The 22,836-nt window shown below is 39.3% G+C and overlaps 2 protein-coding genes across 2 annotated transcripts; one reads left to right on the forward strand and one right to left on the reverse strand.

Annotated features, from left to right (window-relative positions):
• Positions 1-13,133: 13,133 nt before the first annotated feature.
• fgf8b (fibroblast growth factor 8b) lies at positions 13,134-17,371 on the forward strand. Its single transcript, XM_085410576.1, has 5 exons — positions 13,134-13,842; positions 13,938-13,974; positions 14,527-14,707; positions 16,158-16,264; positions 16,499-17,371. The coding sequence occupies exons 1-5, from the start codon at positions 13,784-13,786 to the stop codon at positions 16,793-16,795; spliced, it is 681 nt and encodes a 226-aa protein (XP_085266702.1). The 5' UTR covers positions 13,134-13,783; the 3' UTR covers positions 16,796-17,371.
• Positions 17,372-18,556: 1,185 nt separating this feature from the next.
• Positions 18,557-22,833, reverse strand: dpcd (deleted in primary ciliary dyskinesia homolog (mouse)). The gene is made up of 6 exons (XM_085410577.1): positions 22,706-22,833; positions 20,655-20,735; positions 20,424-20,548; positions 20,214-20,347; positions 19,960-20,062; positions 18,557-19,463 (listed from the first exon to the last, which is right to left on the reverse strand). The coding sequence occupies exons 1-6, from the start codon at positions 22,767-22,769 to the stop codon at positions 19,359-19,361; spliced, it is 612 nt and encodes a 203-aa protein (XP_085266703.1). The 5' UTR covers positions 22,770-22,833; the 3' UTR covers positions 18,557-19,358.
• Between the last annotated feature and the right edge of the window lie 3 nt (positions 22,834-22,836).

The raw sequence follows: 22,836 nt of genomic DNA on the forward strand, positions 1-22,836 counted from the left end.
TTGCACCCACTGGTGAAAAGCAAACTATTCTGCAGACAGCAAGCAACAGTCCAACCCTTAACAGGGATTCAAGTTTGTGAAGATGTTCTGTAACAGGACCTCCGTGCATTATCATCACCAGCATTTGCTGAAGGAATGAGATATTTATTAACGTTAAGATGAAAAACATGCTGAATTTAATGTTGGCCGTCATTTATTTAAACATTTCCAAATGATCTTTGTTGCAGGCCGCCGAGCCTGATCATCGCTTTGACTGGAATCTTTCAAGTGTTTTGTGGGAGCCAAAGGGTTAAGACCTCAGTTGCAAGAGATACGGGCTGAGAGCAGCCCATGAATCCTGCAGTCTCTGCAGGCACAGCATGGTAAAATAATTAAGCTTGCCTTTGAAGGGGACTAAACAAACACAACAGCACTCAACACCAGCCATGTCCACTCTCTTTCCTTTCTGCCTCCTCGGTCTTCTCTTCTCTGCTTTCTCACTCTGCTACCTGCCATACACCATACGTAGCCCCTCATGATGACCAGTTACCCTTCCCGCCCATATTTCTAATCCTTTCATCTTCCTTGTCATTTTGTGGTCTCTCTCTCTTTATCTTTCTCCCGCTCTCTGTGGAGATTCTCCTGGGGAAGAAGGGTGGAAAGTAGGAAAGAGAGAGTAGGGCCAGGTAATTCACAGGTCAGCTTTTTACATCTCCTAGAGTTGGCTTTACACTGTGAGGAAACAATGCTGCTGGAATACTTAACTAGTAATTCATAAATGTTATAACATTTAAGTCCCTTCTATTAAGTGGCCTTTATAACAATTGACAATAATGAATGGAAAGTGGCTTTTCCTGGCAACAACTTTATTTGAACTGATAATTTTTATTTTATTTTTATTTTTTTTTGCACAAGTTGCTGACTCTTGCTACACATTCAAACATCTTCATGTGTAGCACATTCAATGGTGTGTAGAATTTTATCAATATTTCTCTAAAAAACAGCAAAACCGCTGAAATGGAGTACATAATGAGGTGTACGTGTACACTTATTTAAATGAATACTTTGACATTTTGAGCAATACAGGCTTTTGTTTTCTTGGCTCGAGTTAGATAATAGAAGTAATGCTGCAGTTGTGTTTGTATGGTAAATATGACGCTACAGTCATAGAAAACAGCAATCTTGGCTCTTTATCAGAACTGCTTACTGGCACCTCCACAACACTAATCAACACGTGTTTAATCTAAACAAAAACCAAAGTGAAAAAGACTTCACTGGGTTTTTTTTAATGCTGAACCAGCAACAGAAGTGAAACACAGACTTCCAGTTGACTCCTCAGTGCATGAAATAGTGCCTGTGCCTGCTATAAGCCAAATATATTGTACATCTATGGGTTATATGTGGTATTGACTGGAATGAATGTTAGTGATGTGACTGCAAAACCCCCACACAGCACATGGCTACTCAGTTACAAATTCACTGCCTCTGTGCCTCACCTCTCTTTTTCTCCCACACATCCTGCATACACACATCCTAAAACATTTAGATTACCATAACTACACACTTATGGCAATCTAAAGCAATTGAACCCAAGTCACAGCTCTGACCCTAGCAAGCATTGCTGCGTCCAGCACAAACAAATCAACTAATGCAGGTGGTTCACGGGGGGGCTGGTATGTAGAGAAAACTATCAATTGGGATTGGAAAGGCTAAAACAGAACCGTTATAAAACAGAGAAGCTATTTGAACAGCACCCCCGAGAATGGTAGGGATTCTCACCAATTGCTCATTTTTTTTATTATATCCCACCTCTTGGAGGAGTGCAAGGAATTTTAAAACCAGAATGGTGATCTCACCACAGAGTGGACTGATGGTGATGATGCATCAGGGACATTACGTTTAGCTCCAAAACTGCAGCTCTTGGTTTTTTGGTTTTCAGAAGCTGGGACAGAAAATCATTAATTCTAGAGATGGAAAATTAATCCTTTTGTCTTTCTTTCAGACATCAAAACAATTCAATGTGTGTTATTGTTACCAGTATCACTGGTGATTTACATAAACATCAGTGACCCGAATACAACTCTGAATCCAAACTCTAAACGTAGAAACAATTCACTGAACTAAACAACAATCCTAAACTGATTTTTTAAAATTAAAGTATGCATTTATATTTTGACTTAAGTTGTATGAAATGTGAAAGGGCATCTTATTCCAGTACCACCATCAGCACAATGTTAACACAAAACATTTAGCCTATTTCAGCTCATTGTTTTGATTCTCTGATAATGTTTTGTTGAGGCAGACATGTTTATAGGTCACTTTAGGTGTTCAAACCATTAACCAACCCTAAAATGTATTACTAGGACCTAAGCAGCTGGTTGCAATAAATAGTGAATCATGATATTATTTATTGTTTAATATCTCAAACTCAAATAAATACACATTCACATGCTACAGTTCGGTAAACAGCTGAAGAGAAAATCCCTCCTGGGGAAAACGTCCTGTCATGTGAGCACCGAGGTGATACCCCCACCTGTCCTGAATCAAGGAGCAAGGAAGGGAAGACTGAGCAAGATGCTGCAGAAATCACTGCAGTCAGGAAAAAGGATGTTTGGAGAAAGTCTCTTTCAGAAGCTGTTAAATCTTGTAGTTAATATAACGAACAAGGAGATAACCAGCTGTTGAAAGCCAACATACTTCAAGAATGTAAGGACTGGTTTGGCCCTCCAAGATTCCAGCTTGTTGTGATTTGGTGTTTTCTGCCTTTGATATGTTATCCAGTGGTGCAAGACAGATGTGTTTACCCTGAAAATATACTATGTTCCATGGATAATCCTGTGTACACCTAGGATGCTGAAAAGGATTGGGTGTGTCGACGTCCTGGGCGAGAGCGAAGCTGAAGAGCACAAGAGTGACAGTTTATTATGGCTGGTGATACAATTCTGCTGAACATCCCATGAAAATATGTGTTAAACAACATCCAGTAGTCTTCTTGAACTGCTCCTGAGCCCATGCAGTGAGTTCCATGAGAGAATCAAACCTGTTTTTAATACAGTGCCACCTGGGAGTTTGAAGATCACAGGCACCCAGTGTTGATTTTCAGACTTTTCCCTGACTGTTCAAAGTTCTCACAATTTCATGTTGAGGAACATTATTCTGAAATTGTTCCACAATTTGTGTTTTTTTGAAGCAAGCCACTGCCCGACTTTTTTTCTGAGAAACTCTGCCTCTCTAAGATGCTCTTTTCATATCCAATCATGTTACTGACCTGGTGCCAAATAAAAATATTAGTTGTGCAATATTCCTCCATCTGTTTCTTTTTAGTAAAACTTACTTTTCCAGTCTTTTGTTGACCTGTCCCATCTTTTTGGAGATATATCACTGCTATCAATATCACTATGAACTAATATTTTTCATAAAATGGTAAAATGTCTTTAAGATTAGATTAGATAAGATAACCTTTATTAGTCCCACACGTGGGAAATTTGTTATGTTACAGCAGAAAGTGGACAATGCAAAGTTACATAGCAAAAATGAGAAAAACACTGGAATAGGAGAAGATAATAGTAAAACGAATAAGATACTGCACACAATAGAATAGAATAAAATAAAGTACTATATACATTAGAGTTAAAATAGAATACAAATACTATATACAACTGAGTATATATTGTATGTTCTATTGTGAATACAATAAGGGTTCATGAGATTTGCAAATCATAGCATTGTCTTTTTTATAATTATTATTATTATTGTAATTAGGTTTGTATATGACAGCAGGAAGAGGAAGAGCATTGGTGAATTAAGAAGAACAAGAGCAACATGGCGAGCTTCATTAGTATAAATATCAGCATGGTGGACCATGGAAGAGCCCATGGGCAAGGCTTAGTTTCTTTTCTTTTTATCAAGGTAGCATACAGCACACGCTTCAATCAAGTGAACCTGTAGCAGTGGATTGGAAGGGAGGAATACCAGCTCATCTGCAATAGTCCAAATCCAGGGCACAAGACTTTGGACTCCTTAAGATGCTACGGGTCACATGACAAGAGCCTAAAATTGGTCAAGATGGTGAAGTTCATCCTCCACTAGCAATTCAGTATATTCATTGTGTCAGACATGACAAGGGCAACACTGTCAGTAGCTTTACCGATGACAGAATCAAACTAGAACTGAAAGTCAGTCTCAGCAGGAAGCTCCGATTCCTGAAAAACTTCCATCCTAACATACGATCTGGTCCAGCAGTCTTAAAACCATTCTCTTCATCATTTAAGCTTAATGTTCCATTGAAGAGGCAGTAGACATTTTCTTCAAGAGGAAGATTTGAAGTATGCAGATATTTTTTTTAATACAAAGAAGCTGATTGGAGAACCCAGCACATGTTGGATGCTGCAGCTTTATGCATAAGCTGTTCAGCTCCTAAAAGACATGGGAGCAACAGAAGTAAACAGATGAAAGGGCTTGAAAGATTTGATTGAAGAGTCTGAAGAGAGTAGCATTCGCCTTTGAAAGGAAAGAAGTGTGAGAAGTAACTGGAAATCCAGAGACAGGGAGACCTGTCCTCCATTTCTTTGGCACCCAGAGATGATGCAAGGTTTAATCTTGAACCTGCACTGGACTCATGGGTACCAGAGAAGCTGGAGGTAATGCCCAAACAGGTTGACACCCATCTTTATAATTAGTCATTTATTTCTTACTGCTCAGTTTGACCCTGTACCCGCCCTTCATTGATGTTCAAGAGTTCATCCTGTAACTATCTTTCTTGTAATGCAATTCAACGATTTAGTGGTAAAGCTGAGCGTATCAAACATATGACAGAAGATAAATATAATTAAGAATTTGTTCAGCTGTGGCAAAGACAATTTATAGCTGAAAAAAATGTTGTACAATAAGGCAGAGACAGAGAAAAAACAAGGAGGAGAAAGGTATAGAGAAAGAGGGATAGAGAAAAAGAGCAAGAGAAAGGCATTGGGAGGTATGACTCCCGGAGGACCATTGAATTTCTTTTCTTTCTTCTGTGCCTTTTTCATGGTCCTCTCACTCCCAGGTCTGCACAGCTGTTTCAGGGCTGGGGGCTTCTTTCTCCAGAGCCCAGATAAAAGAGCCGCCCTAAGCAGCCCTGCAGGTAGGTCTGTTAAAGCAATTGCTCTGGCTGTCCACTGCCCAGCGCATGAAATTTAAAAAAAAAAAAAGGCAGAAAGAGCGAAAGAGAGAAAGAGGAGGGAGTTTAAAGGAGGGTGTAGAGGAGGTGAAAAAAGTGCATAAAACAGGGGGATTTTTAAAAAGTTAAAGCGAAGGAGGAAAAAAGAAACACAGATGACAGATAAGGACTAAAGATGCAGATACAGAGATGAATGAATGCGAAGGAAACCAGAGAGGCAGAGGAGGATACCTGCCTGCGGCTACCACAGACTCCTCCACCGCCCCCTCGATAGGAGCCATGTCTGCTTTTATTGACTTTGTTAAACCATTTTCAATGCTACTTCCTATGTGTTTACAAGACAGTAAATCACGCTCCATTCCGGGTGGGGGGTTATGGGGTGAAATACGGCAGAAACATCCAACTTGCTCGGGAAGGAAGACCGCTTTGACTGATCCAGAGACAACTTTCCAGCTTTCTGCCTTACTGCCAGCACTTCACACTACACACACACACACACACACATCTTCCTGCACAGGGAACTGATGGGGATGACACCGTGGGGGCCATTGTTTTCACTGACAAGAGCAAAAAGTGTAATTTAAGACTTACTGGATGATAAAATTGTTGTTGAGACACTGACTACGTTTACAGAGCGAAATAGCAAAACAGAACTGCTGTACGCAACAGTTGTTAAAATCTTCAGCAGAGAGCTTTATTTAATAGTACTAGGAGCACCACTCAAAGTCGTTAAGCAAACACATTTGGGTTATGGCAAAACTGGGTCCTTTAATCACTTCTACACACTGGGGTCATTCCCAGACAGTCGTTTCATCCAGTTAAAAAGTCATTCAAGCTCTCCACTTCACTAAAACACGAGTAAGTACTTTGAACGTCATTGGATGGCTTGATTTTCCAAATTTTCTCGCTGTAACAATTTTCTCAGGCTTTGGCGTTTTGACACCCCCGCATGCACAGTCGCACACACACTCACCAAATCATGGCTGTGTAACTGAGCTGCTCTTTGTGGCTGAAAGGTAGACTGACACCCCCACCCCACCTTCACCCCACCCACATTACCTCATTTTAATGGTGCAATACAGCAGACGAGGGACAGTTAATGTCCCTCACACGCTGTCTTTCCATCACTAATAATTAATTTCTAAGATGATGATTAAAAAAATAAGACATGCTCCTGAAGAAACTGTACAGGATTTTTCAGTGCAGTAAGGTGACTAAAGGCGTTTAACCTCGACCCTGAAGCAAAACTTATGGGCATCCTTGAAATGTGTTGCAGACGAGATTGCCTGCATATGGAAGTTTTTGTGCAAAATAAACCGAATTATCAAATCAGTTGATTCCAGAAAAAAGAACTAAAAAAAACTCTTTAATTAAAATTAATTTGGTGGATTACTTTAATGAGGCTAAATAATAATAAATAAATGCTTCAAGGAGTTTATAGAGGTCACTAATAAGTGGTGTAGAAAACACTGATGATCCACCATAATGTAAGCACTCATTAAAAGTGAAAAAAATAAATAAATATTTGAATTTAAAAAATTGTAATAATCATTATGTTGGCTGTTATAAATGTAATTATTAATTATAATAAAACATTAAGTCTGTTTAATAAACCACAAACAAACAAGCATGAACAAAAGTCTGCATCTCCCCCGGTGGCTCACATCTCTCCATGTTAATTCCTCCATTGAGACAGAAGAAGGTGGAGGTGCATATCCAGATCCTTTTCTTTAAAACACAAGGCACTAGTCTTCAGGGAAGATAGCGCTCTTCTGGTCAGTCATAGGTATTTAAAATACTGCAACAATTTTGTGCACTTTACCCAATTAAAACTGAATATCAACTAAGGTAGCTCCTTGATTACTATGCAAAGCAGGGCCTTCTGAAATATTTTATTGTTTTATACACAAGTGAGCTGCTTTACCAGTACCACACGCTAACACCAATTAAATAGTATTTAAGCCCTGAATTACTGGTTCCACTGGTGGGTGTTTTAGAGCAAATTTTAGCAGCACTAAAATGCACTAAAGAAAAAAACATCAAGTTTGGTTGCAGTAGTAGTAGGTCTCCCCGTTATTCTATTACATCAACAGCAATAGTTCAAAAGCTTACTTACTTTTTCCACCCTGAGCTATGAATGATTACTTGCTGTTTATGTGTTACGACTTTATTTCGATTGTGTTAGTCTAAATTGTGGCTTCGATATGAAAAAAAAAAACCCCCACATTTTTTAGCATTAAATACAGAAATATTCTTGTTTCTAAAAGATTGACAGACATGACAGGGATTTGCTTAAAACAAAAAGGAACTTATTAAGCTGTCATATTCAGTTAAATGTTCATCCAAAGTTAAACATCAGTAGACAAGTCAAATGCTTTAATTCATCATATGGCATTAATCCTTCTTGTCCTGCAGTGCCAGGAACAAATTGTAGCCTTCAGAGATGCGGTTGATGCGAGCCAGCATGCTCTCCAGCCAGTTCAAGGTAAGTTGCTGAGGCGGTGATGTGGTCACAGGCACATTATGTGGTCCAGGTTGTTGCAACAAAGCAGCAGTGCATAATTACAACAGGTGGTTGAAGAGTTTTTCTTCTAAAAAACCGCTGAGGTTTGGGGAGTGAGCAACACTGCGAGCAGATGACACTAAGTGAATCACAACATCTCACATTTTCTTTCCACCCAAACACACTCATACATGCTCATTGGCTCTGCTTTTTCTCTTCATCTATGGTGTCTACCTTTCCATTGGCTGGCCTTATGCAAGAGTGTGTATTTTTATGTCTTGCATTAGCTAGTGGGAATAATGCCTCTCACTGAATGGTAGTCTGCTCTGGGGCCTTTTCAGACATTCAGTCACTTCTCTTCTAAGAATAACCAATGCGCAGCTTTGCCAAAAGGTTCCTCTCCCTGACTTTTTTTCACAGCGTCCTGTGATCGGTGTCTTTGTACCTCACTCTCTGATACCAAGGCTTTGGATTAGCAAACTGTGATCCAAATGAGAAAAGCAGCATTGGGAGAAAAGGCAAAGGAGCAGGGATCTGGGGCAAAACTTGGACCTGTGTCAACTCTTCTCAAAATTATTAAGAGGCCAGAAAAGCTGCTCACTAGAGAATTTCAGGAGTGAGGCAGCAGACAGTTAGGTATGTAACAAAGCAGAATAAAAAATATAGCTTTTGATCAGGTTTCATGAGGAACCTTTCATGTTCAGTCTGGAGAATTTTAGCCAAAACTGCCTGACAGGTCACCTTAACCAAATGTCGTTTATAATTGCAGAGACAGAATTGTTTCTAAATTGTAAGTGGCTGTTGTAGACTGCTGTGAAATGTAAGAGATGTATGGACTTTACAGCACCAGACTGAGCACTGTGTTGCTGTAGGGGCAGATACTACACTAAGGACAAAGGTGTTGTGGTTGTTTAAAGGAGTAGTTAACACAAAAGTTTGATGTTTTTGAAAACATATTAACTTTTGTGCGAGTTAAATAAGAAGATTTATATTCAGATTGCAGTTGCATTGGGTTATTATAAAAACCTGAAACTGAGGGAATCTGACAGCCTGGTTGTGTCTACATCATGGAATATATTGATTATGACTTAGAAGTGTTGAAAATCAAAAACCTAAGATCAGTTTTTAAAAAAAGGTTTGAAAATGCAGAAATGTCAGACTTCTGCACTCAGTCCTTGGTTGGGACACCTTTGCCATGAATTACTGCATCAGTGCGGCGTGGCGAGGAGGCGATCGGCTTGTGGCACTGCTGAGGTGTTAGCAGCCTGGATTTTGGTGTTTTTGATCTTCCCCTTGACAATAGCCCAAAGATTCTCTTTGTTGTTCAGGTCAGGAGAGTTAGCTAGCCAATCAAACATTGTAATAACATGGTCAGCAAGCCATGTGGTAGTAGTTTTGGCACCATGGGCAGATGCTTAGTCCTGCTAGAAATCAGCGCCTCCATGAAGCTAGTTAGCAGATGGAAGCATAAAATCTCCTGGTACGTGACTGCACTGCCCTGTGACTTGATAAAACACACCAGCAAATAACATGGCACCCCAAACCATCACATACTCCGGGAACGTCACACTGGAGTTCAAACACCAAGCCTTTATCCAGACTGTAGGATCTTTATTTCCAAATGAAATGCAAAAAAAAACCCCAAAAAACTTTGAGGCACTCATCCTTTTTATTTGCACATCTTTACATGCCACAATTTTCCTTTCCAGTCAACTTTCCATTAAAATGCTTCGATACTGCACTCTGCAAACAACCAGCCTTTTTAGCAATGACTTTATGTGGCTCAGCTTTCATCATCTGGACAACTGTCAAGTCAACAGTCTTTACCTGCACTGATACAATATTTCTACTGCTTTATGTGTAATTTACTCAAACTTGAAATGAAATATTCTAATGATTTAAAATACTGGCTCAAAACTCAGACATTAAAGTCCTGGAATATACATTATTTTCTCTTTTTTTGTGTGTGAGAAGTCAAGCATTGGTTTTTGATGCCCTGAATGGCAGCCTGAGACACCAGGAAATAGTAGCAAGTTGGGTTAATATGTTGCATCCATAGACTGTATGCATTGGCTAACTCTTGATTGGTGGTAAGTAACCTATGCTATTCATAGGTTACTTACCACCAAACTACAGATTAGACTTCACAGATGGCCTTTTGCTACTGTTAACTATGCAGAAAGGTATAATATCTATTAAATAACTGCAACAAATACTCCAACAAACAGTTCTAGTTCTTTGACTCATATTATCTGGGCTGAAGTCTGGCAGACAGCTCGTGGCTTAGGCTTTGTCACTGGCTTATCAGAGCAGTATAACTTTTAGTCTTAAAACAATTTATCTTTAATGATTTTTAGAGATAAAAAAGTACTTCCTATACAGCTGACACAAAAGCAGGAAATTAACTGCAGAGAACAAAATATTTCTGTTGATTTGTTTGTTTTATACCAGACAGTCAACACTTTTGGAGACAGCCTTTAAGCAGGGGTAGGCAAATCATTTTCCCAAGAGTCCCCACGAGAACCTGAGACCATTGTGGTGGGTTTTATCTCTTTATAAGCTTGTTGGTGAATCCCTGCACAACAGTTTCTCATGTGGCCCCTTGGGAAAATTAATTACCCACTCTTGCATTAGAGGAGCTGTAGTTTTTGGTACATGGGTTTCATTTTTCAGAGGTTGCTGCTAGGTAGAAATCTTAAAAGCACCCCAGAAACCCCCCTAAAGGCACATCTAAAGCTTTTTGAAACATCACGTCTTGTTTGTTTAATCTGTGCAAAAACTGAAGTGTAAAGACCCTTTTTCTCAGCTAACAAGAGGTTACGTTTTTCTTGGCGGGAGCAGAACACAGCAAACTTGCCAGACCACTAGTGGAAACCTATATTTACATACATACAGGGAGTTGTGTCAGTCATCTCATGTAATTTTAAATATTCAAGTAACATATCCCAGGTAACATTTATTAAGCCAGTGCCATTATATCAGCCACTTTTCCCCCAACAAGTTTTAAACCTAATTTCTACTTTTTTACAGAAGTTTTTTCAGGGCAGTTCACTCACAAAGCACTTATAAAATCACAAACTAAAAAAGCCAAGTTAAAAACTCATCCTAAATGTTTTTTCTTTAATTTATCATTCATAAGTAACAGTTATTACAATGATAATGTGTCGAGGCTGTCAAAATTAATTAAACATGCACAACTTTCCTCACAAAAAAAGCACTGACCTTCTCTTGTTGGTTTCGGCTCAAATAAGTTGACTATAAGTTAACAAAGACAGAAGCTAAAATTTTGGGAGACAATCAGCATGAGCTATAACCCCAAGACATTCAAAAAAGTAAATAATAAACTATACTTTTGTGTCATCCCCTAAACCTAAAATAGAAACTTTGACTGTGAGTGATGTACAGTGGCTTTAAAATAAAAAGAAACCCTCGATATGGGACTCAAGGTTTCCTTTGCCTCTTAATCAAATTTTCTTTAAATGACTCGTGGGTGAACTAATCTGGGGTCACACAGTCACGTGCACTATACTGATAAGTCATTGTGTGGTCTACAAAAAAAACACTTGCTTTAATTGTCATGCATGTGGATTTCATATTAGGATGTGCAATCGCTGCTTCATATGGGGTCAAAATATGAAAGAACAAAGTGCAGAATTGGTCCAGGTGGCAAAATCACTTGTTGCAGTGTCCCGCTGGAACTAATAAGGCAGTCCATTTTCACCCTCTAAATCCCCTGCATTGGCTAAAATGACTGATTTACAACTAAGACGTTGACCAAACTCACATAATTACGTATGTATTATATTTTACTCTTGTACAGCTGTTCTGTGTGAAGGGTGCAATAGTTTCCCATCCTGTTCGCACAAAGAACATGGGCCTGCTTGTATTAAGTCTCACAGGTAAGAGTCAAAGCCAGAACTCTGCTTTGGCTCATTAGGACGATAATCAGATTTGAGGCCTGAAGTCTGTAAAACTATACTGTTAACAATATTATTCTGATTTAAAGTGTAGTTATCAAGGCTGATTTGCCGGAGTTACCTAAATTTACTTTCACTTGCAGCATTGTGAGGGCTAAGATATACAGTAGAGATTTAGAAGGCAGTTTATGATTGTGTGTTTAGTCGGTCATTTCTCTATTTATGATTAATGCTTTATCTGCACACACAAGAGCAATAAAAAGTCAAGAAGAGGGGTTTGAAGTAACATTTGTTTCACATTTCTCTGTATTTCTCCTCACGTCTACAAATGACATTGGGCTGACTTTTTTAAGTCTGCTTAAAAATATTAATTATACTGTACACTGAAACCTTTTTTCACTGTATTTGTTTCTCCTTTATTCTCTAATGTGTTAGCTAAAAATAGGGGGTCAACTTCCTAATGTGCTTGTGATGTAAAAAAGCTGGCGACAAAGTCTCCAGAAATTATTCAACTCAAAAATATACCAAAGTTCATCTGAAGCAAACATGAAGCTTTATCAGTCCAAGTGACAAAGAAATGATATAACATTTTTTATATAAAATCCTCCTGAAATTTTGAAGGCAGGCAAAAGTTACATGACAGCAAGAATGACATATAAAAATATATCTGATTTTTTTTTTAATTAAATGAGTCCTAATTTTATTTTATATGTTAGATTGCAAGGGGTCATTCGTTCAGTTGTAGATTTTATACTTGAAAAGCTGCGTTTGAAGTTTCCCATTTTACCCATGAGACAATTATGCAACAGTGATCTTCCCTTGAAGAAAACGCTGCTGCTTTGCTGTCACAAAGAATAATTACAATATAAGTGCATGATGTAGTGTATGAAACTATCCTCTGCAAGTAGCACACATGGGCCAGGACACACTTCTCAAAATCAAACCATGATTGTGAAAAGTTGTGGAAGAGTGATTTTGAGTGAGAGAGCATTTGTATCCATGGCAAAGGCTTTAGATGTTATGTGAAAACCATTCTGTGTCATGCGTTCACATGGAATACATATTACTTACATATGTAGGATGAAAAAGTACATCGAGGTGTGTCCTGAGGGACCACCAAACAACCTCTAACCTGCAGTCAGGGAATAGGTTAATGTAACTGTAGCTTTTCTTAAGTACATGCCAAGGATTTTTTTTTCAAGGGGACATTTCTGCTTTTAGAAAACAAAGTGCACTGACTGCAAGATCAAAACATGTGCGTGAATAAGATTAATGTGTAAGACTGTGATTAAACGCTTGGTTTAAAAGATTTTGAAGGGCCTGTTTTTATTAGATTTCTGTAGATCAGGTCTACCAATTTACCCGCAAATAAGCCGATTTTTTCGTGACAGGATCTAGTTTATATTTCATCTCATAAGGTGTTTAATTATAAAGTCAACTCATTGATGAATGCGGTGTTTATGGATTTGCAACCAAATAGTTGCAGGCTAAGTAACTTAACAAGTATTCGGTTTCAACTTGGCTCCAGGCTGAACGCTCCGCCTGCTCTCACCGAGGATATTGACTTTCCCGCAAGTTAAAGTATTTAAATGTAGAGGGAGACAGATGCTGTATGCGGACTGGAGGCAACCACAAGAAATACACGTGTGGGAGGAAGGTTGAAGCAGGAGCTTTACTATCTGCGCATCTTATAGAAAGACAGTTGTGGTGACATTGCTTGAAAACTTTAAGCAAACGGAGCGGCGCTAGTATTCGTGATATTCATTCACTAGTTTTCCTTCATATCGAATCACCTTTCTTTTTAGGAAACCCACGGTAGGCTACGCATCTTATCGCTGGTGCGTAAAGATCGGTGCGTAAAACTAAAACTCTTCACTGCGGTGGCAAAGCAAGTCAAGTGGGATTCATTCTACTTTAAATCTTCATTGTTGAACAACTGAGTGTCACAAAGAGGATTTAATGGAGGTGGTTTGGTGAAAGCGACGCTTTCTCGGGACTTTAAAGTTTGGATTAACGCTTTTAAATCGTCCATTTTTTCCCCCTATCCTATAAGTAGAATGGAGCGTAGATGCCGTACCTGTATGGGACCCTGACAGTTTTGGATCTCTTAATTGCCACGGGTATCACTTTCTATGCGTAACAAGAGGGGGATAAAACTGAGCTGAAATCCCCTTCAGGAGCAACTTTATTTCCGAGAGCTTCCAGCAGCGAATCAGTGGAGTATTCATGAAGCAATATTTGAACTATTACAAGATGAGGCTGAGAACTTCGAGGTTAGGTTATCTGTAAGTAAAACATCTTTTTTCATGTAGCTCTCTGTGTAAATCATACATTCTGAGCAACAAGTTAAAGCTTTTAATTGATTTTGTCTTTGCCGCAGGTTACTTCAGTTCACGGCGCTTTGCTTTTACGCACAGGTAACGCACACTTTCACTTCAATAAAAAAAGACACTAACGCTGCATAAAGTTCTATAGGCTAATTAATTTGAACAAAACTTAACAGGTACCAAAGGCGCAGTGCTTAGCAGCTTATAGCCCACTCCCTCCACCTCTCCAATAGGCTGCAATAACAATGAAAACATTTTATTATGAGTGCTATGGCAATTGGCAACAATTCAAACATCTTGAAAAGCGGTAAGCTCCAGCCTAAAAGGTAATTGTTAAAACACATGTGGACGGCGAACGGCTGAAATGAGGGGAAAAGAGAAAGTCATGAAGGGGTGAAAGATCAACGGTGGTAAAAAAAAAACAACCTACAGAGTGAAATGTCATCCACGAGGTTTCTTGAAAGCATCTCCGAAAAGACTCATAATAACCCAATTTTATTTTGGGTTTATTTAAAAATGACTAATGCTATGATGAACTGTTGGCAGGGGCCTTGGCTCAGTGACTTGACGGGCTTTTTATTTCCAGACAGGTGAAATAAATATTTTGCCTTGACGTGTTCGGGGTGTTTTTTTTCTCGACAGAACACCGTGCAGTCCCCTCCGAATTTCAAGCACCACGTTACCGAGCAGAGCCGGCTATCGGACCGGATGAGCCGCAGGCTGACCCGAACCTACCAGCTGTACAGTCGCACCAGCGGGAAACACGTCCAGGTCCTGGCCAACAAGAGGGTGAACGCCAACGGAGAAGACGGAGCGGCACACGGTTAGATACAAGTGATCGCTAAATAAGACCAGCAGGGAGGACTAAATCTTATAGTTAAAAAAACAAATATATATTTATATATTTTGGGGATTTATTTTTAAATAGTTGCTGAATAGTCTCACTTAACCATTAACCTTTCCAAATTTACGCATGCGATAATGTATTTAGGCTCACTGTAGTTTATGCAATAAATAGGTAGTTAAACGATGCACATATGTTAATCCGTTCAGGGGAATCACTTTTTATTGTCTCTAAAATGATCGAGCGACTTTACTTCTTCAAGCCCGTGTATTATGGCCAGATCAGTCAAACCCCATGACAGTTAAAGGCCATCGTTTCTTACATTTCAGTGCCTTTAAACCTCAGGAAAACAGTAAAATACGAAACGTGTTCACCTTACAAACACCGGAATTGTTTAAGTTCAATGGCGCGCAGGACGGTGTTGAAAAGCAGCATAAATTATGTCATTTTTGGCCGCCTGTGGAAAACCGTTTGAGCCAGTAGAAACAGAAGCCACAGTTGCAAACATTGTTAGTGGCATCAGTGTTGCCATCTTTTATGTCTTGTGCAGATGAATTCTTTCTTAGTGTGTTGGTGTTGCAGAAAGTCTGTGACACCTGTTATGATGGACTTCAGCAGGGACATTTTTCTTAACATTTAACTGGAGGAAAAAAGATCTTAAACTTAAAAGGAAACATAATTTCTGTCACCAAAATTTTGGTGCGTCTAGGCATCTTTCCACCACAACCGCCACCATCCATCCACCTCTCAATGCATGATGCCTGCTACTTGGAGGCTGGTTTTATGAGGAATTTTCATTGCTTTACACTCAATGTATGACTCAGTTTACAAGGAGCGGTGAAGTCAGCATCTTCACTTTATACCTTTTCCTCTCCAGTCCTCTCCTGTGTGCACTTTTGTCTTTTAAATTTCTTTTGCCTAGACTCACATTCACAGAGAGAGCAAGAGTCAGCCATGCATACACTCTCCACACATCCTAAGTGGGTGTCACTGTTGTAACTGGCCCAAATCTGACCGTTGCTCTGTGCTCGGTGGTTGTGTCTCTGACCGCAGTATTCACTCTCTCCTTTATCCCCAGTCTGTGCTGCATCACAGCACAGCATTTACAGACATTCGAAAACAATCACGCCGTACAAAATCACTATCATTTGATGCTATTTTGGAAGGTTAGCATGCTTTGTTAAAGGTGGCTGCTGGATTACAAAAAAGGGCTTAGAGAGAATTTATGTCATCTTTAGTAGACTGGTCATGATTTTTTTTTTAGAAGACTTTGATTTTCTTTAATGCTGATGATACATTTTCATATTCTTTCTGCCATGCATTAAAAAAACCCAGAAAAAAGAAATGCAGAGGTCGTTTGTCTGCATGCTTGCACCGTGACCTGACTGTATCAACTCATTATACGCATTTGCTTTCTTTGTCTATGCAGCTAAACTGGAAGTGGAGACGGATTCTTTTGGAAGTCGCATTCGTATTAAAGGGGTGAAGACAGGATATTACATATGTATGAACAAGAAGGGGAAGTTGATCGGCAAGGTAATCTGGAAATAATAGTTCTGTGGCTGCATAAGACGACAGCGACATTGTGAAGTGTTCCTTGGAAATGTATTTTGCAGATTTCAAGCTTATGGCAATTGTTGAGACTCATTCAAAGCCGGAACAAATTCGGTTTTGAGAGATATTTCATTGTCTGGAAATAAAGATGGTGTTTCTGATTCCTGGAGATTGTCCAAATGTGTCTCAGCTTCTCGTGTCTTTTTCTTTCCTCAGCGGAAAGGGCGAGGCAAGGACTGCATCTTCACCGAGATTGTTCTGGAAAACAACTACACTGCACTCCAGAACGCCAAGTACGAGGGCTGGTACATGGCTTTTACACGCAAGGGCCGCCCCAGGAAGGCCTCCAAGACCAAGCAACACCAGAGGGAGGCCCACTTCATGAAGCGTCTACCCAGGGGGCACTTGCTGAGTGAGAAGAGACCGTTTGATGTTCTTCCTCTCCCTGTCCCCGCGCACCCTTTCAACAAGCGGACTAAACATTCCCACCACCAGCGCTCAGGGGGACGCTGAGGACTGAAACCACTGAGGGAGAACCGTGGATGAACCAGCACAGAAGAACCACTACAAGAGAAAACCATGTGCTTCATGCAAACTAACTTTTCCTGTCAAGTGCCAATACACTTTTTGCCTCATTTTTGGATTCGATATATAATTTTTTGTTGTTTTTTGTACTGGCTTGTATGTAAACATTGACTATCTAATCTGTTAGATTTTTTTCCAATTCAGACAAACTGTAGAACGCTTATTTTCTTATTAAATCAGGAGGCATTTAAAGTACAGGAGAGCTCAACAATAATTTCACGAATGAAAACCCTTTGTTAGAAGTTAGTCAGCTCAGCAACAAAGAATGTTTAAATGAGTATAATGAAGCTAGACACGGCAGCTATCTGTGGTTACAGCATCTGACTTTCAGCTGACATGCTATCTTGCCTTTATGAGGCCATTTTGGAGACTATGTAACCTGTTTTTTTTCTACATATATAAATATATTTTTACTGTAAAAATGTAAATTACATCAAATGATGGAAATATTTATTGTAGAGTGTATATTAAAACCACTAAAGAACGACATCACAGGCTGCTCTGGTTTTCTCTTGTGTGTTTATATTGGGATGGAAAGCTAGCGTGCGATGCTGGTATCCCCCCAAAACTGCAGTTCTCTCCACCTTCTTCTTCAAGCTGGAGACCCAGATAACTGAGAGGCAATATCTGTGACAGGCTACTGAATTCAATGTGCTCAGCAAGTGAGACTTGGGCCTGAATGGCCCAAGCTATGCATTAAAAGCGATGAGGTCAGCCCACCATTTTGGCCCAAACAAAGGTTACCACCATGTAGTTGCATTTCTCACGATCGCACACCGTAACCCTCTGATCAAATGGGCCCTTTGTGAAACCTCATATAAAAGGGCATGTTATACAATAGTGGGTTCGAATAATAACACGAGGAGGGGTCAGTTATCAAAAAGGAAGCCAGTCACACAGGGAGGGGTAAGGGGTTTTGAGGGGGGGGAGGTGGCGAGGCAGCGAAGAGGGAGTTGAGGGGTTGCAGAAAAAGCACCAGGGCTTGTGTGGCAAACTGTGGCATCAACTGAAAGAGGGGGAATGGCTGGGAATAGGCATTCGGTAATGAAAGGGAGGCAGGAAAGAAACCCTCTTCCCAGAAGCAGCTGAGCATGACCATCAGAGGCCAAATGACAGGGGAGGAAGAAGACCCTGAACAGAGCTCCCACAATGTTGGAGCTGGATGTCCAATTTGTTAGCTGTTTTGACAGTAGATGAAACTCTGAGAACAGTTAATTATTAAAGAAAATTAAGACTTCTAAATGAACGCTACTCAGCAGCAGAAACCTTCATTATGTTTAAGATAATCAGAATCAACATTTGGCACCAAGACCGAACTATCAAACGCTACGTACGAATTTATTTTTGTCATTTTGACAGTCAGGCCCCTCACAAGAATTTACAAAGCGACAGGGCCAGCTGGTTTTGAAATGTTTTCTTATATTCTTGTTCTTTCCATCTGGATGAAGACAAAGCACAATAGTGAGGGAGAGAGACCTGTGGTTTTGTCTCTGCTTTCTGTACTTGCTCTCTGGGTTTGGACAAGTGGTAAAAAATGCAAGGAATCACAGGGTTCAAACAATCTATATTTAAATGCCATTGTCTCCTTTAAACACACTACTTCTTTTGTTGTCCACTGTCTAAGTATTCCTCACCAGCAAACAATTTTTCAATTTTTCTTTAATTGAACTCGGATTAAAGAAAAAAAAATAGAGAAATACCCAACTTTAATAAACCTCATTCAGCGTACAGTATACACAAACATTTCAGTTTCTCAAAGATATAAAATCTCAGCTTCACATTCCTTCACGTTAAACAAACAAACAAACAAACACAAATTTCATAGAAATTTGAAATAAAGCTCTGCAAAAACAGTTGCATCTAATTCTTACTTATGTCTACGGCACTTTGGACATAGACCACTAAGTCAGAATCGCCTTCTCTTGTAAAGGGAAATGGTAACGCAAGTTTCAGTAATGGCTTTCAGGGTGGCCCACTACATACAAGGAACATGAGGGTATTCATTTAACACAAATGGGATGTCCTCGTAACTGTGACCTCGGAACGAACAGGGATGAAGCCTTGTGTGTTTTGAGTGTTTTACAAGGACATCAATGGAAGGAGGCCGGTAGGTTATGTGACCCCCCCAACAAAACTTCTCCACAGTAGGTTTGGTAAAAAGAAGCAAAAACAGATTCTGACATTATTTTTTGTCAGCCAAAGAATTTGGGTTAAAAATTAAACCACAAAGTTTTTAAATCTACTAATAATATATTTTACTAAATATCACTGTATCAAACATAAATGGCTGGACACATTTCCAGACATATAATTCCACCAAATTAATTAAGACAATTAGACATTAAGCTAAGGGACAAGGCACAGTGAATCTTAATGAAGGGATTAAGTACAGAAGAAATAAATGAGAGCTCATACGTGACTGGAAAATGATGCTGCGAGGTTCTGCTCTAAATGCAACCCAGAATTATTCCCTGGCTCCCACAGGCAGAATTCATTGGGTTTTGCAGTCGACGTCCCCGTCAGCACTCCCCTTCAGCTTTTTCAGCTCCTTCAGTAGCTCTTGTTCAAGGGTTAAGATCTCTTTGGGTTTCTCGTACTGGACAACAGAGAAAAAATAATAATAACAGATTTTATTTATGCATATTATTGAGTGTCTTCATAAAAAAGTCTGAAAAAATTAACACACAAAGTGATTGAAGCAATTATTGTGAGCACGAAAAATAAACGTGGGAAATAAAAAAAAGAAAAGAAACAATTCTTCACTCTCATGATTGGCATATAGTGCTTAAACAATAAAGTGAAACTGTTCTTATGTCTCTTTGCAAAAGAGAGAGATACATTTTCTTTGAATGTGTGGACAAAAACATATTTTGTACATATATATTCTTTTAATAACAGTGCAGGTATACTCGTTAAATAGATTCTCTTCGGGCTGGAGCAATTTTAACTTTATCATAAACTGATGATAAAATTGCATAAAATACACACACACACACACATATACATACATACATACATACATACACACACATATATATATATATATATATATATATATATATATATATCAATTGCTGGTATGCAAAACTTACGCTAACAATTAAAGTGTTGTTGGCATGAGTGAAACTTAGCGCGGAGTTGTCTAATGGTAGCTGACTGCGGTCGAGATCAGGAATACTGAACTTCTTGTAATACCTGGGAAGACATGGGAAGGATGTCACAAAGCTGAACTGTCGGGACAAACGTATTGTAAACAGTGCCATCTATAGGGAGAATGCAGGGACTTCAATGCAACCAGTGAACAAAACAGAAATAGGTGCACAGATGTGTTCTCATGCATATTTACTTTTTGTTTGAGGTTTTGATGATGATGCATCTCTCAGAGTGATCCACTGAAACACTGAAGACATCTTTGGGGTAGGAAAGGTTGCGGATCCTCCACTGAAAGCTGGTCTTTGTGTCTTTACGCATGAATATGGGCTGCGCAAACAAAATGAAGACGAACTTCACAAATGTAAGTCAAAAGTAGAGATCTAATTAAAACGTTAACACCTACATTTGAGCTGTTCTCTTTGATCATATCAGACTCCAAAGATGCAACAGGACCTGCAAGGGGCTCCCCAACCTCCACCAGCCACAAGCCCTGAACTCCAAGCGTGCTTTTATGGCGCCATTTTCTCACTGAAATGTATCAAATGCTTTATGAGACACAAACTGATCCAATGCATGAAACTGTAGAAATTAACAGCACCATTCAGCTGTGTATAACTCAAAACATGTGGCTTACCGAGGAGCTCATCTGTTTTTAAGTCATATTCTTCTGCCATTTCTTTTCCATCTGTGAAGAGATAGTGGATCTTCCTTTTTCCTGCACAAAAAAGAAGTCAAATTTGAGCCATATAAGCAGATATGCATCAATTGCAAAACTCTAGGCAAATACCAATGCTGCAAAACAGTTGTCCCAATAGCTGATTCAGATCTTTGTTTTTCAGTCAGTTTATTTTGTTGTTTATTCTTTATTATTTATTTCCAACTATTGTACCAGGAACACCAATATATTAAATCTAAATAAATAATTGACCTGTTTTTAAAAAAAAAATCTGCTCTTCATCACACTGATTTGTGATACTGATTTTTAGTCAAAAGAACCAATATCAACAGATACCGACATTCAGCCAACATACAGGCGAATTCCTAAGTATTAGTAAACAAATTACTCTCTACTCACTACAACAACAGAAATCATGCCAAACCCAACTAAATTAAGTCCTTACCCAGCTCTAATTTTGATCATTGTCATGATATATGTAAAATATACTCTCACTGGCCACTCCATAGGTACACCTGCCTTTCAATGTCAATATCCAATCAGTTAATCACATGGCAGCAGCTCGGTGTATTTAAGCATGTAGACATGGTCAAGATGAGTTGCTGAAGTTCAAACCTAGCTTCGCAATGAGGAAGAAAGGTGATTTAAGTGACTTCAAAAGTTGCACGGTTATCTGTGCCAGACAGGCTGATCTGAGCATTTTCACAAACTGCTGATCTACTGGGATTTTCTCACACATACATTTCTAGGGTTTAGAGAGAATCCAGAGAAAATATCCAGTGAGCAGCAGTTCTCAGCATTAAAATGGCTTGTTGATGCCTGAGGTTAGAAGAGAATAGCCAAGCAGGTCACAGTAACTCAAATGACCACTTGTTACGACCAACATATTCAGAAGAACATCTCTGAACACAGCATGTTGAAACTTGCAGAAGACCATGGTGCATGTCATTCTTGTAAGAACAAGACACTGAGGTTATAATCCATACAGACTCAGAAAAATTGGACAAGAGAGCATTGAGGTTCAGATTAGGGCAGTGTAATTCGGATAACAGAAACAGAATGTGGGTTCAAACGCATGAAAGCATAGAAGCATCGTGCCCTGTATCAACGGTTTGTGCTGCAGGTGGTGGGGTAATGTTGTAGGGGATATTTTCCTTGTATACTTTGGGCCCTTTGGTACCAACTGAGCATCATTTAAAGGCCGACTATTGTTGCTGACCGTGTCCATCTCTTTGTAACAATACTGCATCCTCTGACGTCTGTTTCCAGCAGGATAACACATCATGTCATAAACCTCAGGTAATCTCATATTGGTTTCTTGAACGTGATAATGAGTTCACTGTACTAAAATGGCTTTTACAGTGACCAGATCTCAGTCCAGTAGACCACCTAAGGGATGTGATAGAACCTCATGGATGTGCAGTCAGCAAAACTGCACAACTGTGCGATGCTCTCATGTAAATATGGACCCAGATCTTTAAGAACTGCTTTTAGCACTTTATGTAATCTGTGGCATGAAGAATTGAGGCAGTTCTGCCAGTAAGGGGGTAAGGGGAAGTATCCGGTGTGTGTATATTTTCCTTACAAATTTAGGATCAAACCGTAATTTACAAATAAGAACAACAGGCTTAAATAGTCAAGCAGGTGAACTCACTTAAGAAAGAGAAGTAACAATGTGCGCAGTGCAAATGCCTGACTAGCTTGCCGTTGACATCTAGAGAAAAGCACATCTTTACTTTGGACATATTATCTTAATTTTTTACAATTTGGAGCCTAGCTGTTTTACTAAAAAGACACCCATTTCTTGTAATTTTAAAGCAAAAACAACCTCAATGGAGTTCAATACCACCTGTACCACCTGCTTGTTACCTACTTATATTACATGTTAGCGGTACCGCTGTGTGCGAAGTTGAGATGACTGAGTTAAAATGCTTAAAATGAAAGTAATTCTGGGGGAACGAGAAAAACAGGTCTCTGTATTAAAAACACATTTTACTTCTTGCACTTACCATCATGTATTAAAGCCGTTTTCTTTGACGATTTTAGCATATCACTCCAGCTCTGCACAGCCATGTTTCAAACAAATGTTTCTATAGAGCCACTTCCGGATTCAACCCGTAACCAAAGCAACCGCGATAAG

Source organism: Rhamphochromis longiceps, linkage group LG6, assembly GCF_057381845.1.
Source record: "Rhamphochromis longiceps isolate RC_006_pf linkage group LG6, R_longiceps_female_GT1.1, whole genome shotgun sequence".
Classification (NCBI taxonomy): domain Eukaryota; kingdom Metazoa; phylum Chordata; class Actinopteri; order Cichliformes; family Cichlidae; genus Rhamphochromis; species Rhamphochromis longiceps.